The 18,561-nt window shown below is 39.8% G+C and overlaps 1 protein-coding gene across 1 annotated transcript in view; it reads right to left on the reverse strand.

Moving 5' to 3' along the window:
* Positions 1-6,044: 6,044 nt before the first annotated feature.
* The window catches only part of su(r) (dihydropyrimidine dehydrogenase su(r)), a 31,899-nt gene continuing 19,382 nt past the window's right edge, over positions 6,045-18,561 (reverse strand). Inside the window, exons 11-22 of the mRNA XM_089242891.1 lie at positions 16,512-16,722; positions 16,225-16,412; positions 14,694-14,909; positions 14,450-14,614; positions 13,128-13,196; positions 12,759-12,842; positions 10,352-10,472; positions 9,574-9,836; positions 9,296-9,475; positions 8,265-8,405; positions 7,115-7,198; positions 6,045-6,428 (exon numbers count right to left, since the gene is read on the reverse strand). Coding sequence (XP_089099017.1) covers positions 6,180-6,428; positions 7,115-7,198; positions 8,265-8,405; positions 9,296-9,475; positions 9,574-9,836; positions 10,352-10,472; positions 12,759-12,842; positions 13,128-13,196; positions 14,450-14,614; positions 14,694-14,909; positions 16,225-16,412; positions 16,512-16,722 — 1,971 coding nt within the window. The 3' untranslated portion in view covers positions 6,045-6,179. The remainder of the gene's footprint in view (positions 6,429-7,114; positions 7,199-8,264; positions 8,406-9,295; positions 9,476-9,573; positions 9,837-10,351; positions 10,473-12,758; positions 12,843-13,127; positions 13,197-14,449; positions 14,615-14,693; positions 14,910-16,224; positions 16,413-16,511; positions 16,723-18,561) is intronic.

Here is an 18,561-nt window from a genome sequence, read left to right on the forward strand (position 1 = left end):
TCCCCTCCCCCATATCTGTGTCCATGGAAACAGCTGCAGGGTTTTATTGTTGTGAAAAAATTTTACCCTCTTTTTTTCAGTTACATATATTACCACATATGTAGTACTCCTTCGAGTATGAGGCCTGGTGTGGCCATACTTGTCTCACACATCTGAGGGCAGATCTGGTCAATTTAATCAAATCTGACTATGTATCTAAAATAAATTGTCATGGCTATTTACAGTGCATTATGGTGTAAAAAAATAAAATCAAAACAACTTGAGCCTAGTACCAGAGTCCTGTTAGTGCCAGCTCCATCTCCACCCTGTATGAGCCATGAGAACTGATGTCCTTTTCAGGCAGTCATCAGTCAGCTATACATATACAATGCAGTCCAGTGCGTGAGCATCGATATGTTATAGGAGAAACAAATTTCTCAGCTTCTCTCATGTCGACTGCGTTCATCTAAAACAAAAACATTCTTGTCTAACTCCATCCGACCAAATCAAAGGTAATCTATGACAACAATTTTTCTCTCTGTCAGGCACTTACACCTATTCATGTTTAAATGGGGCTGGGATAACTATTACTGTATGGGTTGTAAATTTTAAAAATAACACTTCTTTTGAAGTTCTCAATGATTAAAATATATAGGTTCTACAGAACATGGCCTCTGATATTCACGAATAAACTTAGAACAGTTTTTAAATAGGCATTTATGGCAAGAAATATATATATTCAAAAAGGCATTTTTACAAAAAGTTCAAAAATAGGCAAAACTAGTCATTTATGGCGTTTCGTCTGAACTCTGGGCTTTGAATATCACCTTTTAACTCATAAGGGAAATGTGGTTGTTTGAAATAAAATGAGCGACCATGCACTTGTCAATGCTAAAAGTCATGCACCATTCATTAGCCCAGTGTTTCTGAAAGAGTGCGTCGCGGCTCTTAGGGCCGTATTCACTGACATAGTTTAAACTGTACACACAAACACAATTTTTGGATAAGAGATCAATATAGATTGGTTAAAAACCTGAATCTAACCAATCCGTGTCGATCTCTTGTCAAAAAATTGTGACTATAGTTTAAACCATGTCGGTGAATACCGCCCTTAGTGGTGTCGCCTACCTTTGTCAGAGGCGTCGTAGCGAGCTGGTACATTGATTTTGTGTGCCTATTTTGCCTGTTTATGTTTTGAAGTGGTTTTTTTATAAGTGGAAATATTTACTAAATTTTTCTGGGGATCCGCCAATGAACCATGAATTGGGCAAGACAGCCACGGGTGAAAAAAGTTTGAGAAGCACTGCATTAGCCCCATGCTGCAATCATATTAAAGCTCACCTAAAGTGTCTTTCTGTCGCGCGCATTCCACGTCATCTGCTAACAATCCCTTTGATACCCTAATTCACACCTGTCCAATCAGAAAATTCCCCTTTCACCCTAACCCGCTGTGACCTATCAAGCAACCACAATTTTCTCGAAGAGGATTCTATCTGATTCATTAAGTTGCCCCCAAAACGGCTCGATCTTTAATACAGCTTTGGTTGCCCCTATCTCGAGTGAACATTAAGAGCTTATCATGTTAAATCCGAACTTGTTTGATGAAGATTAGGAATGGTTCCGGTGCCGTTGTTAAGCCACTTAATAACGCGCTGTTCTAGTCACTGAAAAGGCTTTAAATGGATAAGATTTTTGTTGACATCGTCACTTATTTATACGTTCGCTTATAGTTGCGTGCATTCGAGATTCGAAAAACTTCGGTTCAAAATTAGAAGTGGAACTGATTCCGTAAGAAATTATCTTTCGCCAATTGAGGACGTATTCAATGGATGAAGCGGCGATCGACAATCTAGAACTGGTGAACTCTGAGACAGGTACTTTTGCATGCACGTGGAAGCTTAAAAAATTCAGTCGAGTATGCGCGACACCGACAGTAGCGTGCCGCAGCAAGCAGTTCAGAGACGCCTGACCGTATCTCGCTACGACAATCCATTTCTATCCGGGAGGTCAGAACTTTGAAATCTACATGCTACCTGCAGTTCCGGCAAAACCACAATGACATATACGTGAAAGGGGCCATCGCGTTTTGCTCGTCGAACGGTCAGGTGATTGTTCACCGCTGCTTTCCATGGACGGTCCTCTGCAGTAAGCGCAGTTGCAAAGGCTCTGAAGGCATCAGAAGACCGGAATTGATTGAGAAAGTGGCCAGTGACGATGTCATTTGATCATTTTTGTCACACCACGGTCATTTTCTGCACACGAGGGCTAATTAGACCGGGACTTAACAATTTATTGCCTATTCCGAACGGCAGGCTTGTTTTTATGCTCATCAAGAGGTTGGTGCGCTAACCCCTCGATGGGGGTTTCCTGCGGTAGCAATTTTTTCTGCGTTCATGTCGCCGTTTCTGTTGTACCCCTGTGTCAAGAAAGTTTTCTGGCAAGGACGAACCTGGTATCGAACTCGCGACACCTCTAAACGGTGACAATGTCTTGTTGAGGGCTGAAGTAACATACTCCTACAACAACGTCGTGAATGTCAGAAACGAGAAGATCCTCTCGGTGATCTACCCGGCCGGACTTCTCACGGATTTCTTCAATAATATGGTGAACAGGATGCTGCACGACTTCGTGATATCGTGCTCCGGGCAAGATCACCAGGTTCACAAAGTCGTCCTCATCTCCCAGTCGAGGATCTTCGCGGACATGCTGCTGGGTGACAAGGGCCTGGACCCTCGTGGATAATTTCGGGTCTGAAGTCGTGGAAGCGATGATCTTCTATATGTACAACCAAACGCTGCCATATTTCCGCGCGAATTTCATCTTCGACGTGATTCTCATCGCTCACAAGTTTGAGATATGCGCATTGAAGCTATGCCGCTGTTACAAGATCATGATCGGTGAGACGCCGATCTTCAGTGTAATGCAGCTTGTAGCGAATTTCAGTATTCACTGGAAAACACTGCTCCCACCTCAGAATATGATAAACATTGCCGATTGTTTGACAGATATTCACTGAACGAAGATGAAAAAAATATATATGTCCCATTTTTTTGTTGTTTTCCAGATATGTATATAAGGAAAAATTCCTTGATTGAAATACTAATTTCAAATTAAATCTAGTCGTTTCCAGTTGAATGCTAATTTTTGCTTTTCTTCCTGTGTGGTGGTGTGTGTTTTTGTTTTTTTTTCGAAAATATCAAACTTAATGAAAGCCCTTGGAGCTCCGTGTGCACTTCCCAGGGGCTCCGCGGCCACTCGAGGAAAATAAAAAAAAAAAGTAAATTTGAAGGAAAAAATTATTATAAATATTTTTTAATTTACAAAAATAAATCAGTAACTTTGATGAATAAATAAAAAATAGGCCATTGGGGCTCCGTCATAGAAATTATATACCAGAAAGGGCTCCGTGAGTCAAAAAAGGTTGAGAACCGCTGCTCTAGACTAAACCAGCAGAGAATGTCTCTAGGCTGCCTATGGGCGCTGAATCAGGGGTGAAGGAGAAAAATAATTACAAAAATTGCGAAAAAATAGTTTTTATGCACGAATTTCAAACAAAAGATGCGGGCGAAACATCCGCATCTTTAGTGCTCGTATGAAAGGGTATGCGGACCCGCGTCCACTCCGTGGGAAAGGGGCCTTATATAGAGTATGATCCATCTCAGAATCCTCTGCAAACAAAGTTTGGGTCACGACCCATAGGTTAAGAACCCTTGTACAAATATAAATACAAAATCAAAAGCCACAACAGTGTGGCTGGAAAAAATAGAGAAAAATCAATATAAAGAAATTTCCAAATTAATCCTTACTAAATAGCAAAAAAAAGAAAATATAGAAGAGAAATAACCGCAGCGTGTTGAAATTCTTCGTGCAGCCACGGCGAGTAGGGAAAAACACCTTTGGACCATAGACATAAGATTAAATGTTATACAGTCGAATCCCGTTTTAACGAATACCGTTATAGTGAGAAAAAAAATCTTTTTTTAACGAAAACTTTTCTAGTGCCCTAGATATGTTTACATAGGAACAATGTGTAAATCTGGAATTCCCTCATAACGAAATTTCGTTATAACGAAGGGATTTGTCTAATCTCTTAGAGGTCGTTATAATGGGATTCGACTGCATTACAGCCAAATTTCGATAATGACGAATGCGCAGCGGCCGACTTATCGGAAATTCCGATTTCAGAATGGGAAAAAGAAAGATTTATTAACAAACAGCTCTATTTACGAACATCGTATCAGTAAGAACTTGTTAAACTACTGGAGGTGAAGAAATTCGGAAGGATAAATTATTCTAATTTAATCGTGTTTAATTATTAAATGAGAATATTTAGAAATAAACTACAGTTACATATTGTATTATGGCAACGGGTGCATTCACATGATCGCTCGAAAAGAATAATAAAGTTCTGTCAAAAAATGCAGTGATTTTTGACAGTATCTCTATTTTTTTTTTTTTTTTTTTTTGTCCTCCTTTTGTGAGTCATTCATTCACTTTTGGAAGCAGACAAATTAATCCACTAAATCAATCTGCTAAATTCTGTTGCTAAACGCTGAATTCTGTTTGCTAAATGCTAAATTCTGTAGCTAAATGTTGAATTTCATTACTAAATGCTAAATTCTGTAGCTAAATGTTGAATTTCATTGCTAAATGCTAATGTTAATTCAATGCTCTCAAATATTCGAGTCTATTGCTAAATGGTAAAGTGTGATGCTGAATTGTGTATTGCTAAATGGTTAAGTCTGATGCTGAATTGTACTTCTAAATGATAAATTTTGTTCCTAAATGCTAAATTATATTGCTGAATGCTAAATTCTGTTTCTAAATGTTGAATAATGCTGTTGCTAAATGCTGAATTTGAATTTTATTGCTACATTCTAATGCTGAATTCTGCTGCTAAATGCTGAATTTTATTGCTACATTCTAATGCTGAATTTTATTGCTACATTCTAATGCTGAATTTTATTGCTACATTCTAATGCTGAATTTTATTGCTACATTCTAATGCTGAATTTTATTGCTACATTCTAATGCTGAATTTTATTGCTACATTCTAATGCTGAATTTTATTGCTACATTCTAATGCTGAATTTTATTGCTACATTCTAATGCTGAATTTTATTGCTACATTCTAATGCTGAATTTTATTGCTACATTCTAATGCTGAATTTTATTGCTACATTCTAATGCTGAATTTTATTGCTACATTCTAATGCTGAATTTTATTGCTACATTCTAATGCTGAATTTTATTGCTACATTCTAATGCTGAATTCTGCTGCTAAATGCTGAATTTTATTGCTACATTCTAATGCTGCATGCTGAATTCTGCTGCTAAATTATATATTGCATTTTTTAAATCTCTTCCATTCCTGAAAACGTCGAGTTAAGGGGAAATTTTAACATTAAAATACAGAAAAATTTCTGGGGCTGAGTGAAAACTTATATATTCGAATTATTGGTGTTCGACTTATCGTGCTTTATACAGACCTTTGGACGAGGAACGCGTGTTGTGTGTGACCGGCACTATACAACAGAACAGCGGTTCTCAACCTTTAATGACTCGCGGAACCTTTTTCAGTGTATGGCGGAGTCCTGTCTGACTCGAGGAGCCCTTTTTAGCTTATAAGGTTCCTATTTAGAACGTTTTCCCGCTTAGTATGACGTATCTTCGTGGTCCCAACTCTAAGTAATTCTTGAGATTTCCTGTTTAAAGAGTGTTTTCCCGCTTACAACTTTTTTACGACGGTTTTTTTGAAAAACGTTATAAACGGGATCCACTGTAATATATATGGCGGGACCCTTTAGGTCTCTTTTTTTTTATTTATCAAATTTTTGATTTATTTCATTTTCCTCAAGTAGCTGTAGGAAGTAGCCCTGGGAAGGGCACACGGAGAGCCCCCAAGCCCACCGGTTGAAAACCTCTGCAATAGAGTATATTGTCCATTTCTCTGCAGTTATTTCCCTCTCCCGCGTAATGTCGCTCATAGCTGGCGGAAGTGTCAGCCTTCGAAGAGCTCTAATGTATAAGGTACAATCTATCGACACCAAGAAACTAACGAGATCTCACTAAATAATACTTTTATTGGGAAAAAGAAAAACGGGGACACTGAGAAATATATATTCGATACGCGTGCACCATGTTGATGTGTTGCACATAACATTATCATTTGCAGCAAAATTTCTCACTCGGGAACGGTTTTACACGCTGACTTGTTTCGCCGTTTCTTTGATGGATTCGCTGATAGGTATCCCTCTTATTGGCTCGTACGGCGTGGTACGAGTCACCATACGGATGCAATCAATTATCGGACAAACTGATACACAAAGTGTACATCCCGTGCAGTTATCGGTCACACGTGGTAGGTGAGTTTGCGGATCGAATTCGATGGCTTGGTATCCCGAGTCATTGCAGACCATGTAACACTTGCCGCAGTTTATGCACATTTCCTGCAATAAAAATGGTAACACGTATATGTAATAAGTATTTATAGAATACAGGGTCTCCCATGAATTGTTTAAAAATTCATAAGAAATTGGTCTGAATGTGGTTTGAGAAAAAGTTAATCTCACGAAGGGGGATTTTCTTTTGGTACAGAGAAAGAAATTTAGTTCAAATTTTTGCCGTTAGAGTGCATGAAATCGAATCAGAGTCCTATAAAATGCAGGATGCACGATTAACAGCTCATTTCTGAATTTTAGTATCTCACTGGCGCTTACATAAAATTAAAATTTCCATTGTGATGTTGAGATTGGTGAAGTTGTTTTACTCCAGCCACGAATCGCCGGCTGAAGCTTTACAAACGTTTCAGACACAGAAAAGATTGAAGTTCAGGCCCAATCACTCCTGCGGGACTGACGTGCAGCGCCCTCTATCGACAAAATTCTGAACTTTTTCTGTACCAAAAAAATCCCCTTTCGTGAGAAAAAAAATTTTTCGCAAACCGCATTCAAATATACTAGTTACTTCAATTTTTATGAATTCTCATGCTACTGTATTTACGAATTTATGGGACACCCTGTACATAACTTGGACAATAACACTATGAATAATTTGGAATAAATTCTGCCGAAGGTTGTCAAAAAACGTTTCCATCTTAATAACATACATTTCTTAGAAGAAAGAAACGATTTACCTCATCGATAACTGCTACCATGTGCTCCGTGAGGCTCAGGTTTCCGAATGTTCCAATTTTGTCCAGAGCTTTCCCAATGACGTCCTGTAACATATTGTTAATAAATATAAATTCCATTTTTATAAACACATATAACGAAATTTTTGTGGAACAGTAAGATTAAGCTCTTATCATAGATATTTGAATACGAATAATGTAAGAATTAATGAAAATTCATATTTAATGAAAAAATCCTCACAGATTAAGTAAAATTATTTTGGCCCGCTTTTTCTCAAAAGTTGAAAACCCCCTGCTTCAGACCAGGTTATTAGACTTTTGGTCTTCCTCCACATGGGTAGGAGATGCCCTTTTTAAATAATTAGAACTGCGGTAAAGCCTGTCTTAACGTACACCCCTCTTTACCAGACACCTCCCGATAACGAACATTTTCTTTTCAATTACATCGATTACATTTTGCTATCCATTAACGGACAAAATTTTCGGTCCCATGGGTGTCCATTATTGAGAGGTTCTACTGTATACATAGGAACCTGGAGTGTGAGGCTGTTTGAGCACCCCAATAAATTTTATGGGGATGGGGCTGAGCTCCCCCAATAATTAACGAATATACAATGCAACACATCACTCCTCCTGCATAATGTTTTTTGAGGCCTGTATACGGGACGACCGGCAACTTTCAGCACACTCAATCTTTTCTTCATTTCGGCGCCTTTGACTGTGTAGGTCACGGAAAGGAGGGACGCGGGCATACTTTTGGAGGAGATGGAAAAGAGCACAGGCTAATTTGAGGTTTGAGGACCATAGAGAATCTCTCCAAGTAAATTACGCGTTTTTAACCTTTAAAAAGTGTTTTAGATTTGATTGGTAGCAGCAAATAATGCCCCAAAATATGCCTTAAATTCTGAAGATCATGAAAAACACCCTAAAATTACTGAAAATCATGAAAAAAGGTTCTATCGCGTAAAAATAGCGAAGTATGCAAAATGCATAGAAAAATGTAAAATAGTCATATAAATCATAGCCTTAATATGATTACCCTAGAAATACTGCATGCATCACTGACTGCGCGAATAGTGATTGTGTCAAGTCATCATCATTGTAATCTACAGTTTTCCTCCGCACCGGGAGAATAGACGAGACTTAGTCCTACCTGAATTTGTGGCACAGAGCCTTTTTTCTTCGGCACATTTCTCTTGGGCACCAGGCTTTCTTCCAACAGATCCTGGTGCTTCTTCATCTCTGTGATAATGGCTTGCTTCTGTTTTATGAAAGGTCCGAAATTCGGAAGTTTCTGCAAAAAACACATCGCGAATAACACTTAATGATCGTTTAAAATGATGTTTTTTTTATGATACCTTTTTTTTTCCCAACCATCCCAGAGGTATGATCCCAGTTTAAAAAAATGCTCAAAAGTCGTTCAAAAATTACCCTGTACCAGTTTTGAGAGTGAAAATACAGTGTGCGTCACAAAATTAAAAAAATCTAAACTTTCATACGGTCCCCCGTCCCTTAACTTCCAATTTTTAGGAAGTTGTTGCCCAACAGCTGTCTCCTTAGACCAAGAGCTAAAATCCCCCCCCCCCATTTCCAAGTGCTAGTCGCCAAGATATTTGAATTCAGAAAATTAAGAAAAGTTATGAAAGAATAGCAAAAATACTAACGGACAACGCTCTTTTCCCTCATTTATGCTGTGTCCTCTTTCCAATATTTTTCTCGGATTTCTGAATTCGAATACCTTGGCGGAATATTACATTTGAAAAAATTGGATTTTTTTTTTCCCCTCGGGAGAGACAGGGCAACAAGTTTATAATTGAGAGTAAGAGGGGCAGGGTAAGAGGGGCCGTATAAAAATTTTGATTTTTTTTTAATTTTGTGATACAATATTTTCACTCTCAAAACTGGTACAGGGTAATTTTTGAAACTGAAATCATACCTCTACGATGGGCGGTTGATGAGATAAAAACCGCATTAGCACATACAGGACACCCTGTAAAGTTGCGCACTTGCCCGGTTAGCATGAGGACCTGGATTTGATTGCCGTGGAGACCAGGTGGTTTTTTCGTTCCGAGTTCCCCTTGGCATAATATCCAGAAAAAATTTATTTACTCAAAGTATTGGACTGGGGAAAAACGCCTCGTCTCACGCTGTATATATTTTTCAATTAAGGTTCTAAATTTTCACCTGGTGCACTATTCCTTCGATATCGATGACAGGTTTTCCTTTGTGATGTCGCAGGGTCGGTGGAGATTGCCCGTCCCAATCATCCGTATGATCCATGCTCTCCAGGTACAGTAAGGCCTTCAGACCCGTAAGGTAATCTTGTACGACAGTGAAGTCTTGGTTCTGTACCGCACTACAAACCTAATACCGATTTGAAAAACAAAAAAAATCGATGGATTACTAATAAATGCATGTTTCGTGTGCTGTTAAAAAGCGTAAACTATTTGAAAGAGTCTGACCTGTAGGACGGTCGCGCCCACGTACAGGAACTGCAGCCCGACGTCAGCAGAGTCGATGCCACCAGTTGCCAGGATCGGGAATCCAGGTAAGGCCCGAGCCACGGCCGAGACGTTCCTCAATGCGACCGGCCGTATGGCGTTACCGGATACCCCGCCGTAGGTCGTCCTGTTCTTGAATCCCACCGACGGCCAGGCTGTGCCGTCCGACCGCAGTCCCATCAGGCCGGACACCGTATTGATGACGGTTACTCCATCGGCTCCTCCTGAAATATTTCCCGAATGCATTTGAACGCAATACTCGACAAGGAGAAGGCTAGACATGATTTGCGTACACGCTTACGGAAAAATACAGTCCGGTTTTTGTACAACACGGTGCATATGTCAGTGTTTCTCAACCGCCGGGATGCGGCCCAATACCGGGCCCTAACACTAGTCACAGTAAGTGATTCGCAGGTTCATTTTTCCCATTAATTTCTCGTTAGTTGTGTATATGACCGGACCTTTCACTTACACAAAAGTGATTTACCGGACCAAAGGTTGAGAACCCCTGGTCAGTGCCGTCTTAACGCATGGGCCCACCCGGGCACGGTCCGGGGGCCTCGAGAGAAAAGGGGCCTCACAAAAGTTAGATCTGGTTGAAATTTTCTAGAATTTACCAGTAGGGCCTCGAAAAAACCGCTTGGCCCGGGGGGGCCCATGATGCTCTTAAGATGGCCCTGCCCCTGGTATATGCAGACATACAGATCCCAGTTTTGAAGTAAGGTAGTTTGAAGCTCACCTTCTTTCGCTGCAGCCGCTATGGTGACTACTTCGGTCACGTTGGGGGTCAGCTTGGCGAAAAACGGTACTTTTATTGCCGCTTTCACCCACCGACAGATATCTCTCACCAGCTCTGGATTCTGAAATTGATGATTGAAATCATGTAAATGTCATTTCCCCTAATCCCGAAGTCTGCAAATTATTGAAATCGATAGATTGTACCAGTGATTCCCACCTCCCTAACCTTTCTTTCCATTCCGTAGTGTAACAATATTTACCATCCCGCACACGCCCTTGGATAATGCGTTTTCTATTTGTTATGAAATTTATAGTTTAAAATCAGTTTAGTTTTAAAATCATCCATTAATTAATTTTTATGAATTCTTTTACATATTATTTAATTCTACTTTTGGGCATCGGTTAAATAGTAGTTAATTTTGGATTTTTTTTTTTTTTTTTTTGGACATTAATTTTAAAACTATAAACTAAAGATATACATTGGGTGCATAGGTAACAAGGTGTATGTGGCATTCCACTGGCGAATCGTTGATCCTAGAAGTATATACTTCCAGTTAGAAATAGTATCCAAATAACGTATTGTACTCAGATATGTCATTCGTGTTTCAAGAGGTCGTATAGTTATTGAAATAAAAAAGTTAGCTTTTTATACAGTCCCTGTGTGTCTCAAAAGCCAATCAGAAACTTGCCCTGTCTGTCCTGATGGCAACAAAAAAAATAAAAATTCCACGTTTTCTAAGTGCATTCATTGAGATATTCGAAAAACGGAGGAAAGTTGGGAAAATATATCACTAAATGCGGAAACCCCATTTTATCTGCATTTAATGCTGTTTTTCCCAAATTTCCTTTTTTTTTTCAAATTTGAATATCTCAGTGAATATTGCACTTAGAAACATGGATTTTTTTTTTTTTTTTTTTTTTTTTTTTGGCATAAGGAGAGACCGGGCAACAACTTTCTGATTGGGTTTTGAGGCACACAGGGACTGTATAAAAAGTTAACTTTTTTTTTTATTTCAATGACTATACGACCCCTTTTAACATGAACGGCATATCTGAGTACTACATGTTATTTGTATACTTTTTCTAACTGGAAGTATACCTCTAGCATCAACGGTTCGCCAGTAAAGTGCCATACCCCCCTGTTTGTTATGCACCAGTATATATATATATTTTTTAATTTCTTGCAATTTGAAAGTTAAAGATCCAATGTGAGTTGTGTTCTAAACTTATCGATTCCAGACAGAACAACAATAAATATATATTTGACACTTGATTAAATGTTTTGACTTTTTTTGGGGGAAGGAGGGTCATGCTCATGATAGTATCAGATCAAAGCGTAGCATGATAATAAAACGAGGTACGAATGTAAACAAGTTGCAAAATACTTTGAGTATTAATAATATTGTTCCTCATTTAAAATGGCAGACACTTGCTTGCCATAGTAACATAGCCTAACGGAAAAGGAAACTTTGCACAACACGAATTTTGCAAAACATTTTAGTAAGTGCAATTTAAAAAATGAAGTATATCAAAATTCTCTGTTATGATCCATATTATCTAAAGAATTACAAAATACAATTTTTCCCCATCTCAATTTTCCTGAACAATCAGTCAACATGTTATTATTCCCCCCCCCCCCCGAATCCACAAAAATGCTTCGCCACAACCCTGGTTAAGACCCACTGGAATATAGTATCCAATGTAGCGTCTACAGTAGTCTCGACTATCCGAGGTCAACGGGACAGGGACCACCTCGGATTACTGAAAACTGGGATTACCTGAAAAACAATAGAATATAGCTTTCGGGGGGGGGGGGGGGGGTAAATGTAACCCTTTACATTTATTTTGTGGTAAATATACCATACATATATATAGATAGATAGATAGTAAGAAATTACATCCCTGGACCACCAGGATGGTTGAAACTTCTCATCTGACAAAATTGTTCTGACTTGTTTCATTTATATACATACGTATTCGTACTTACTCTTTTAGTTTTTGATTCACCTGCTTAATTCAATATATTAGTCTTCCCCCCCCCCCCTTCACAACGAAAGCCATCAAAAGAGCTCCAACACTCGAAACCCGATATAGAAATACGTTTTTCTCACGCTATAAATTTACTATAGTGGAGCCTACACTAAAAATGCTGGCTGGGTGCCTACCGAACAACCAAGCCTGAATATCAAGACATGATATATCAGTCTTATCGACAGGTCTTTTCAAACTAAAATTTTTGGCATTTGTAGGAAGAATGAAACAGAACATGTTCTTGGTGGAAAACAGAGTAAGGTTTTCTGAGAGAAGGGATTTTTCTAAAAATTCCAACACACTTCGGATTATCCGGAACCTCGAAATTTCGAGACTCGAATCATCGAGACTGTACTGTATTAATCAATCTATCTCACCTGACCGCATGCTAATCCCATTCCACGTTCTCCCATTCCGTGAGGACAAGACAGATTCAGCTCCAGAGCATCCGCACCAGCTTTCTGAACGAAAATAAGTAAGAAAAGGTTAGTCATGAGTAGAACGGGAAATTACTACAGTAAAACCTATTTTGAAGGGACTCCCGCCCGTTCCTCAGAAAAACGGATCGACATGGTTTAATGTAAGGAAAAATTAGATCAGGTGAAAAGTGTGAGGTTACAGGTGTTCCTTCAGAGAGGTTTTACTGTACTAATGTTTATCTGGAAGAAATACTGAGCAATGGATTACGAATCGGTGTATGTATTTAGAAAATACTTGTGTAATCATCTTTTCTTTCGTTGACTTACCTCTGCCAGGCGAGAGAGTATTGTCCAGTCGGCTTCGTTGTAAGAACACATGATACTTGCTATTATTACCTGAAACACCAAGAACACGCACACATTTGCTTATACCCATAAATACACCATCATGAGTATCAGGTCACCTCCATGATTTTTTGTTTTTATATTTAGACAAAAACATCACAAAAATATACAAGACAGAGAGACAAAAAGAAAACTACAAAACAAACACTATTTGACCCAAAGGGATATAATCCCTTAAACGGCGTGTCCCACGAGAACTTGATTTGGGACGCAGGGTAAGGTAATTAAAGTAAAAGATAATAAAAGTATTTGTCAGGATCCGAGGTCGTCTCGGGCCTCGTGGAAGCAATAATTTTTATGGCTTTCAATACAAAGGCAGCGGAACGAGCGTCTTCCTTTGAAATGACCGAACAAGTACGGATTACTCCACGCCGGCTGTGGTTTTTGCGATCCCCAACAAAGACTTTTATTATCTTACCCTGCGTCCCAAAGCAAGTTCTCGTGGGACACGTGCTTTACGGTAGGAACGGGTGGGTCAGCGCCGACCCTCTCTCAGAATACTTACAAATCGCTAGAATGTTTTCATCGAAATAGCTCACCGTTATATCTAAAAGAGTTATCTCTCTCTAAATGCAACCTCTTTATCATTCCTTTGTGGAATTTCTATAACAATTGGTGCATGCAGGTTTTTTCCTGCATGCACTGCTCTAACGTATCGAGGGAGGATGTTTATTATGATATCGAGGGATGTTTAGTTCGTGTTGTACTAATCTGTCAATTTTCAATTTGAAATTTTGAATTATGCTAAAAGAGCTGAGTAGCACAGATTTCTGCCGTTGTAACCTAGCTCCTAGTGATATTCCAATTTATCCCCAAGGTCATAAATAGGAATTAGGTAAAGGCGGGCCAGTCAGTTTTCAGTGTCATGGACACTTATTTCAAAAAAAACAGCCGCGAATTGTATGGGGTAGTGACCGATAATGTTTAAACGAGAAAGGACCCCGACAGAACTGATGCTCCATTCAGGAAAGTGGACAGGTGCCATAATGTCATGTCGTGTACAGGAACCGAAGGGTCAAGTCCATACGATGAGAAACGGCCGGATTGTCATTGATCACTAAATTTTAAGCGGGTAAGTGTACTCATGATCAGATATATAGCTTAAAATTTCATGATTCATTCTAACTATGCAAATACGATGAAGGAATTTTCCACCAGTCTCAAAGTATTCAAATATGTGTATTATGTTTTAATATAAATATATATACCCATGCAGTACATCAAGTTCTGGCATGAGCACTCACGTGATCAGGGTAATCCTCCTTGAGTTGCTTGATTCCGTTCAGCCAATAGGCAGTCGTTTTCTCGCTTATGAGCTCGATGTTCAGAAAAGAACTCTGTCCAGGACCGTAAACGTGCCCGGTTGTAGTGCCTCGAACGATCCGTGGAGAAACGTTGGTGACAATGTCCTGTAAATAAAGTAAATGTTAACAATGCGTCCACGATTTGTTCGCCGTTGCTGACAGTTATTGCATTTTGAGATTTTACCTTTTCCAGAGAGAAAGTTTTTGTCAAAGCAAAACCCCAACCGGCATCGAAGGCCCTCGCGATCATGTCGATGCTAGTGGTAGGCGGTGCACTGGCCAATCCGAAAGGGTTCTTGAACTTGAGTCCGCATAACTCGACGCTCAAATCGACAAGGTCAACGGGCGTGTGGAAGCCTGGAAGCGATGGCGGCAGAGGTGCACTTTGTCCGTGAAGCTCCTTCGTAAAAATTCATATTAATACATACCAGCATTTACAATACAGGGTGGTCATAACTAAAGTGACGGTACTTGGACATTGGCGTACCTCTTCTAATTTGGATAATATGGAAGTTATTGTACTCACTGTGGATCATTGTCACAGAGAAGATATATTGAATTACGACTATATTAAATTTGCGCTTTACGTACAGTAGCGTTCTTCTGACAAATGCAATAATGTTTGTAGCTCCAACCATTTGCATACACTGCCCTGACTTTGTAAAGCAGAAGGGAGATATTTATCGACACCTTTGTTTGGGGTTAGTGAGCTTTCATTGTCTAATTTTTGTTTTTCAGAGGGGCACGACTTGGTTTGTCATCAGGGGGAGAGGGCTTTATTGCCCCTTAAGCGTGTATTGGGGAGGGGGAGTGGAGTGACACGCACATTCTTATGACGGATTCGGCTCGTTGTAGTCTTGTTTTTAAAGCTGTTGTAACTATTGAAGATCATAGATAGCGCTGTGGCAGAAACAGATGATTCCAATAAAGAACCAGAGGCCGATTTTCGACCCAATGTTTCGAGAAATGAAGCTTCGGAAGCTTTGAAAAACAGTCAGGAACTTTTTAATGGACCAAGAAAAAGCTTCGTCCACTCTGAACCATTTGCATGAATTGAAAAGTTTCTCCAACCGTGTAATACAAAGGAAATGAAGCCGCGGCCTATCGCACTTTTTCCAAAAGATGATTGAAAATGCTGCCAGTATGCAAGTGTTTCGTTCTAAAAATTGTGAAAAATCAAGTGTTTCAGAAAACAACTTCAATATGAATTCAGTGTATTATATTTATATAAATTCTCCCTGTATTAAATTTCCAGGGGGTCCGGAAAATCAAAAGAGTTGGGGGAACACTACTGTATAGCATGTATATGTTACTGCCAAAGCCCGAAGTGCGGCCAATTCGCGAATTGGATGATTTTCAGAAATGATTCGAGCTTTCGATCTGGTAAGGACGCCAACCACTTCGCGAACTGACTAATTTCTGGCTTTGGTAGTAAGATATATAAAGTTTCATTCGCGAATTGGTCCATTAGAATAGGCATGACTCTCACATCCTGGGCATCTCGTCGCCCGGGATCTTTGGTGAGCTCCAAGCCAGACTTTTTACGGGCCCCAGGGCTGGAACCCTGTCAGCCCCAACCTTGTGGAGGAAATGGGAACAGGCGCAAGAACTACCAGGACCGTTAATTTGATTTACGGCCAGATTGTACTTATATTCACCATCGCTGATATAGGAACATGCCTTAGTGTCATTTTCATCGGGAAAACTGCACATACCTGTAGATAGCGGTGAATGTTCCAGGCCGCGGTTTTCCCGTCGTTTGCGGCTTCGACTGTCGTTTCTGCGACTCCCGCGATGTCGCCACCTGCAAACAACCACGGCAAGTTGGCACATTGCATCGATTGCAAATCCACTGGCAGATAACTTCCTGGCGAAAGAGACAACGGTGCAAGAGCTCGTATGACTGTAAAAAATTCAAAAGGGAAGACCGAGTTAAGTTAGGACGAGTTATCTCGTTCATCCATGTCAGGAAAGTAGTTGAACGTGAACGAACTGAATTTACCTGATTCATCTAACAGAGTTGATCCGAAGGCTGACACCACGAAATCAGCCTTGATCCTCACGATTTGTTCGTGGTCGACTACCCATTTCCCATCTTCCGTCTCCTCGGTCTTGGCGAATTCCATCATGGCTATTCTACCGTCTTTGGTGATGACCTTGTGCGGTGAAAGGAATGGCATGAACTCGCATTTCTCTTCCCGAGCCAACTCCATCTGCGAGTGAGATATACACGTGCATCAGGTGCTTAGCGCAATACCCGTTACAGTCGGAAAAAATTATATCAAACGTTATTTGAGGACAGAGGCGTGTTTACAGGCGGACTATACACAGGCGGCATAGGTAACAGGGCTGTGGCATCTCACTACTAAACCACACATGCACCTCGTCCACATTTCTCTGCGGAACTTCGAACGAATCGGTACGTGTTGCAATGTGCGTGTATGTGTTGTGAAGCTAACGTGAAGTTTGTTACTGTATAATGCCGCCATCTGCCATCAATTTTTCTAACTATTAGTGAAGTGCAATGATTGATTAATTATATCGTTCTGCGGCGAGACTTTTTAACGGGGAGATCAGCTTGCATTGACGCCTCGAAGTTGCGAAGTATGACATTTCACCGGCGAACCGTTGATCCTAGAGGCATACTTCCAATTAGAAAAAGTATCCAGATAACGTGTAGTACAGATATTATGTCATTCATGTTGCAAGGGGTTGTGTAGTTATTGAAAAATTAACTTTTTATACGGACACCCTGTCTGTCCTGCCAACTAAAACAAATCCGTGTTTTCAAGTGCAATATTCACTGAGCTATTCAAATTCGAAAAAGGAAGAAAATTTTGTGAAAACCATTAAAATACAGGTAAACCGTTTTACCCGCATTGAACGATATCTTTTCCAAACTTTCTTCCGTTTTTCGAATTCGAATATCTGAGTATTCACTCAGATATTCGAATTATAGTTTTTAAACTAGGCCGAACAATACAGAGGCCAGATAGTCGCGAGTCGTACTGTAATGGGCACTTCGGAAATAGTATGATGTGATTTTTAGGGAAAATTATCTGATTTACAAAATAAAATTTATAAAAAATTTAAGTGAAATATGCAGTATTATAAATTTGGAAGACCCTTAAAACATGGAGTCCCTGGGCAAATGCCCATGTTGCCCACGTTATAACCGATACTTCGTTGTATCCGATTTAGTTATAAGCGACTGCAAAATAATTATAATTGAAAAGAGATTTTGTCAGTTCTGTACAGGGTGTCCTGTAAGTGCTAATGCGACCTTCATCTCATCAACCGTCCGTCGTAAAGGTATAGTTTCAATTTAGAAAATGCTCAAAAGGCGTTCACCCTGCATCAGTTTTGAGAGTGAAAATACAGTGTGTCACAAAATAAAAAAAAACCAAAATTTTTATACGGTCCTCTTGTCCTTTCAAATAGAAAGTTTTTGCTCTGTACCTCCTGAGGCCAACCCCAAAAAAATTCAAGTTTCTAAGAGTATATAATATTCGTTGAGATATTCGATTTCAAAAATAGGAGAAAAGTCGGGCAAGGAGCTTTGTACGTGTTTTTGCTGTTCTTTCATAACTTTTCTCAGATTTTTCAATTCAAATAACTTAACGAATATTGCACTGAGAAACGTGGATTTTTTTCACTTTTCTCGGGAAAGACGGTGCAACAACTTTCTATGTAGAAGCACAGGGGCACCGCAGGGGCGTAGCCAGAAATTTCGTTCGGGGGGGGGGGACCAAAGTGACAGAACAATGGATTTGGCCATCTTTTTCCCTTTTTTCGGTCATTTTCTCACATTTCGGGGGGGGGGACCAGACCCCCAAGTCCCTCCCCCTCGCTACGCCCTTGGGGCACCGTATAATAATTTAGTTGTTTTTTGCTACACGCTGTATTTTCACTCTCAAAACTGGTGAAGGGTAATTTTTCAACGCCTTTTGAAAATTTTTTTATATTGGAATCATAACTCTACGACGGACGGTTGATGAGATAAAGGCCGCCCGCATTAGCACATATAGGACACCCTGTACATTAGGTCTCAC

Source organism: Pholcus phalangioides, unplaced genomic scaffold, assembly GCF_987345545.1.
Source record: "Pholcus phalangioides strain wild (caught in Gottingen) unplaced genomic scaffold, Ppha-v1.0 ptg000015l_1, whole genome shotgun sequence".
NCBI lineage: Eukaryota > Metazoa > Arthropoda > Arachnida > Araneae > Pholcidae > Pholcus > Pholcus phalangioides.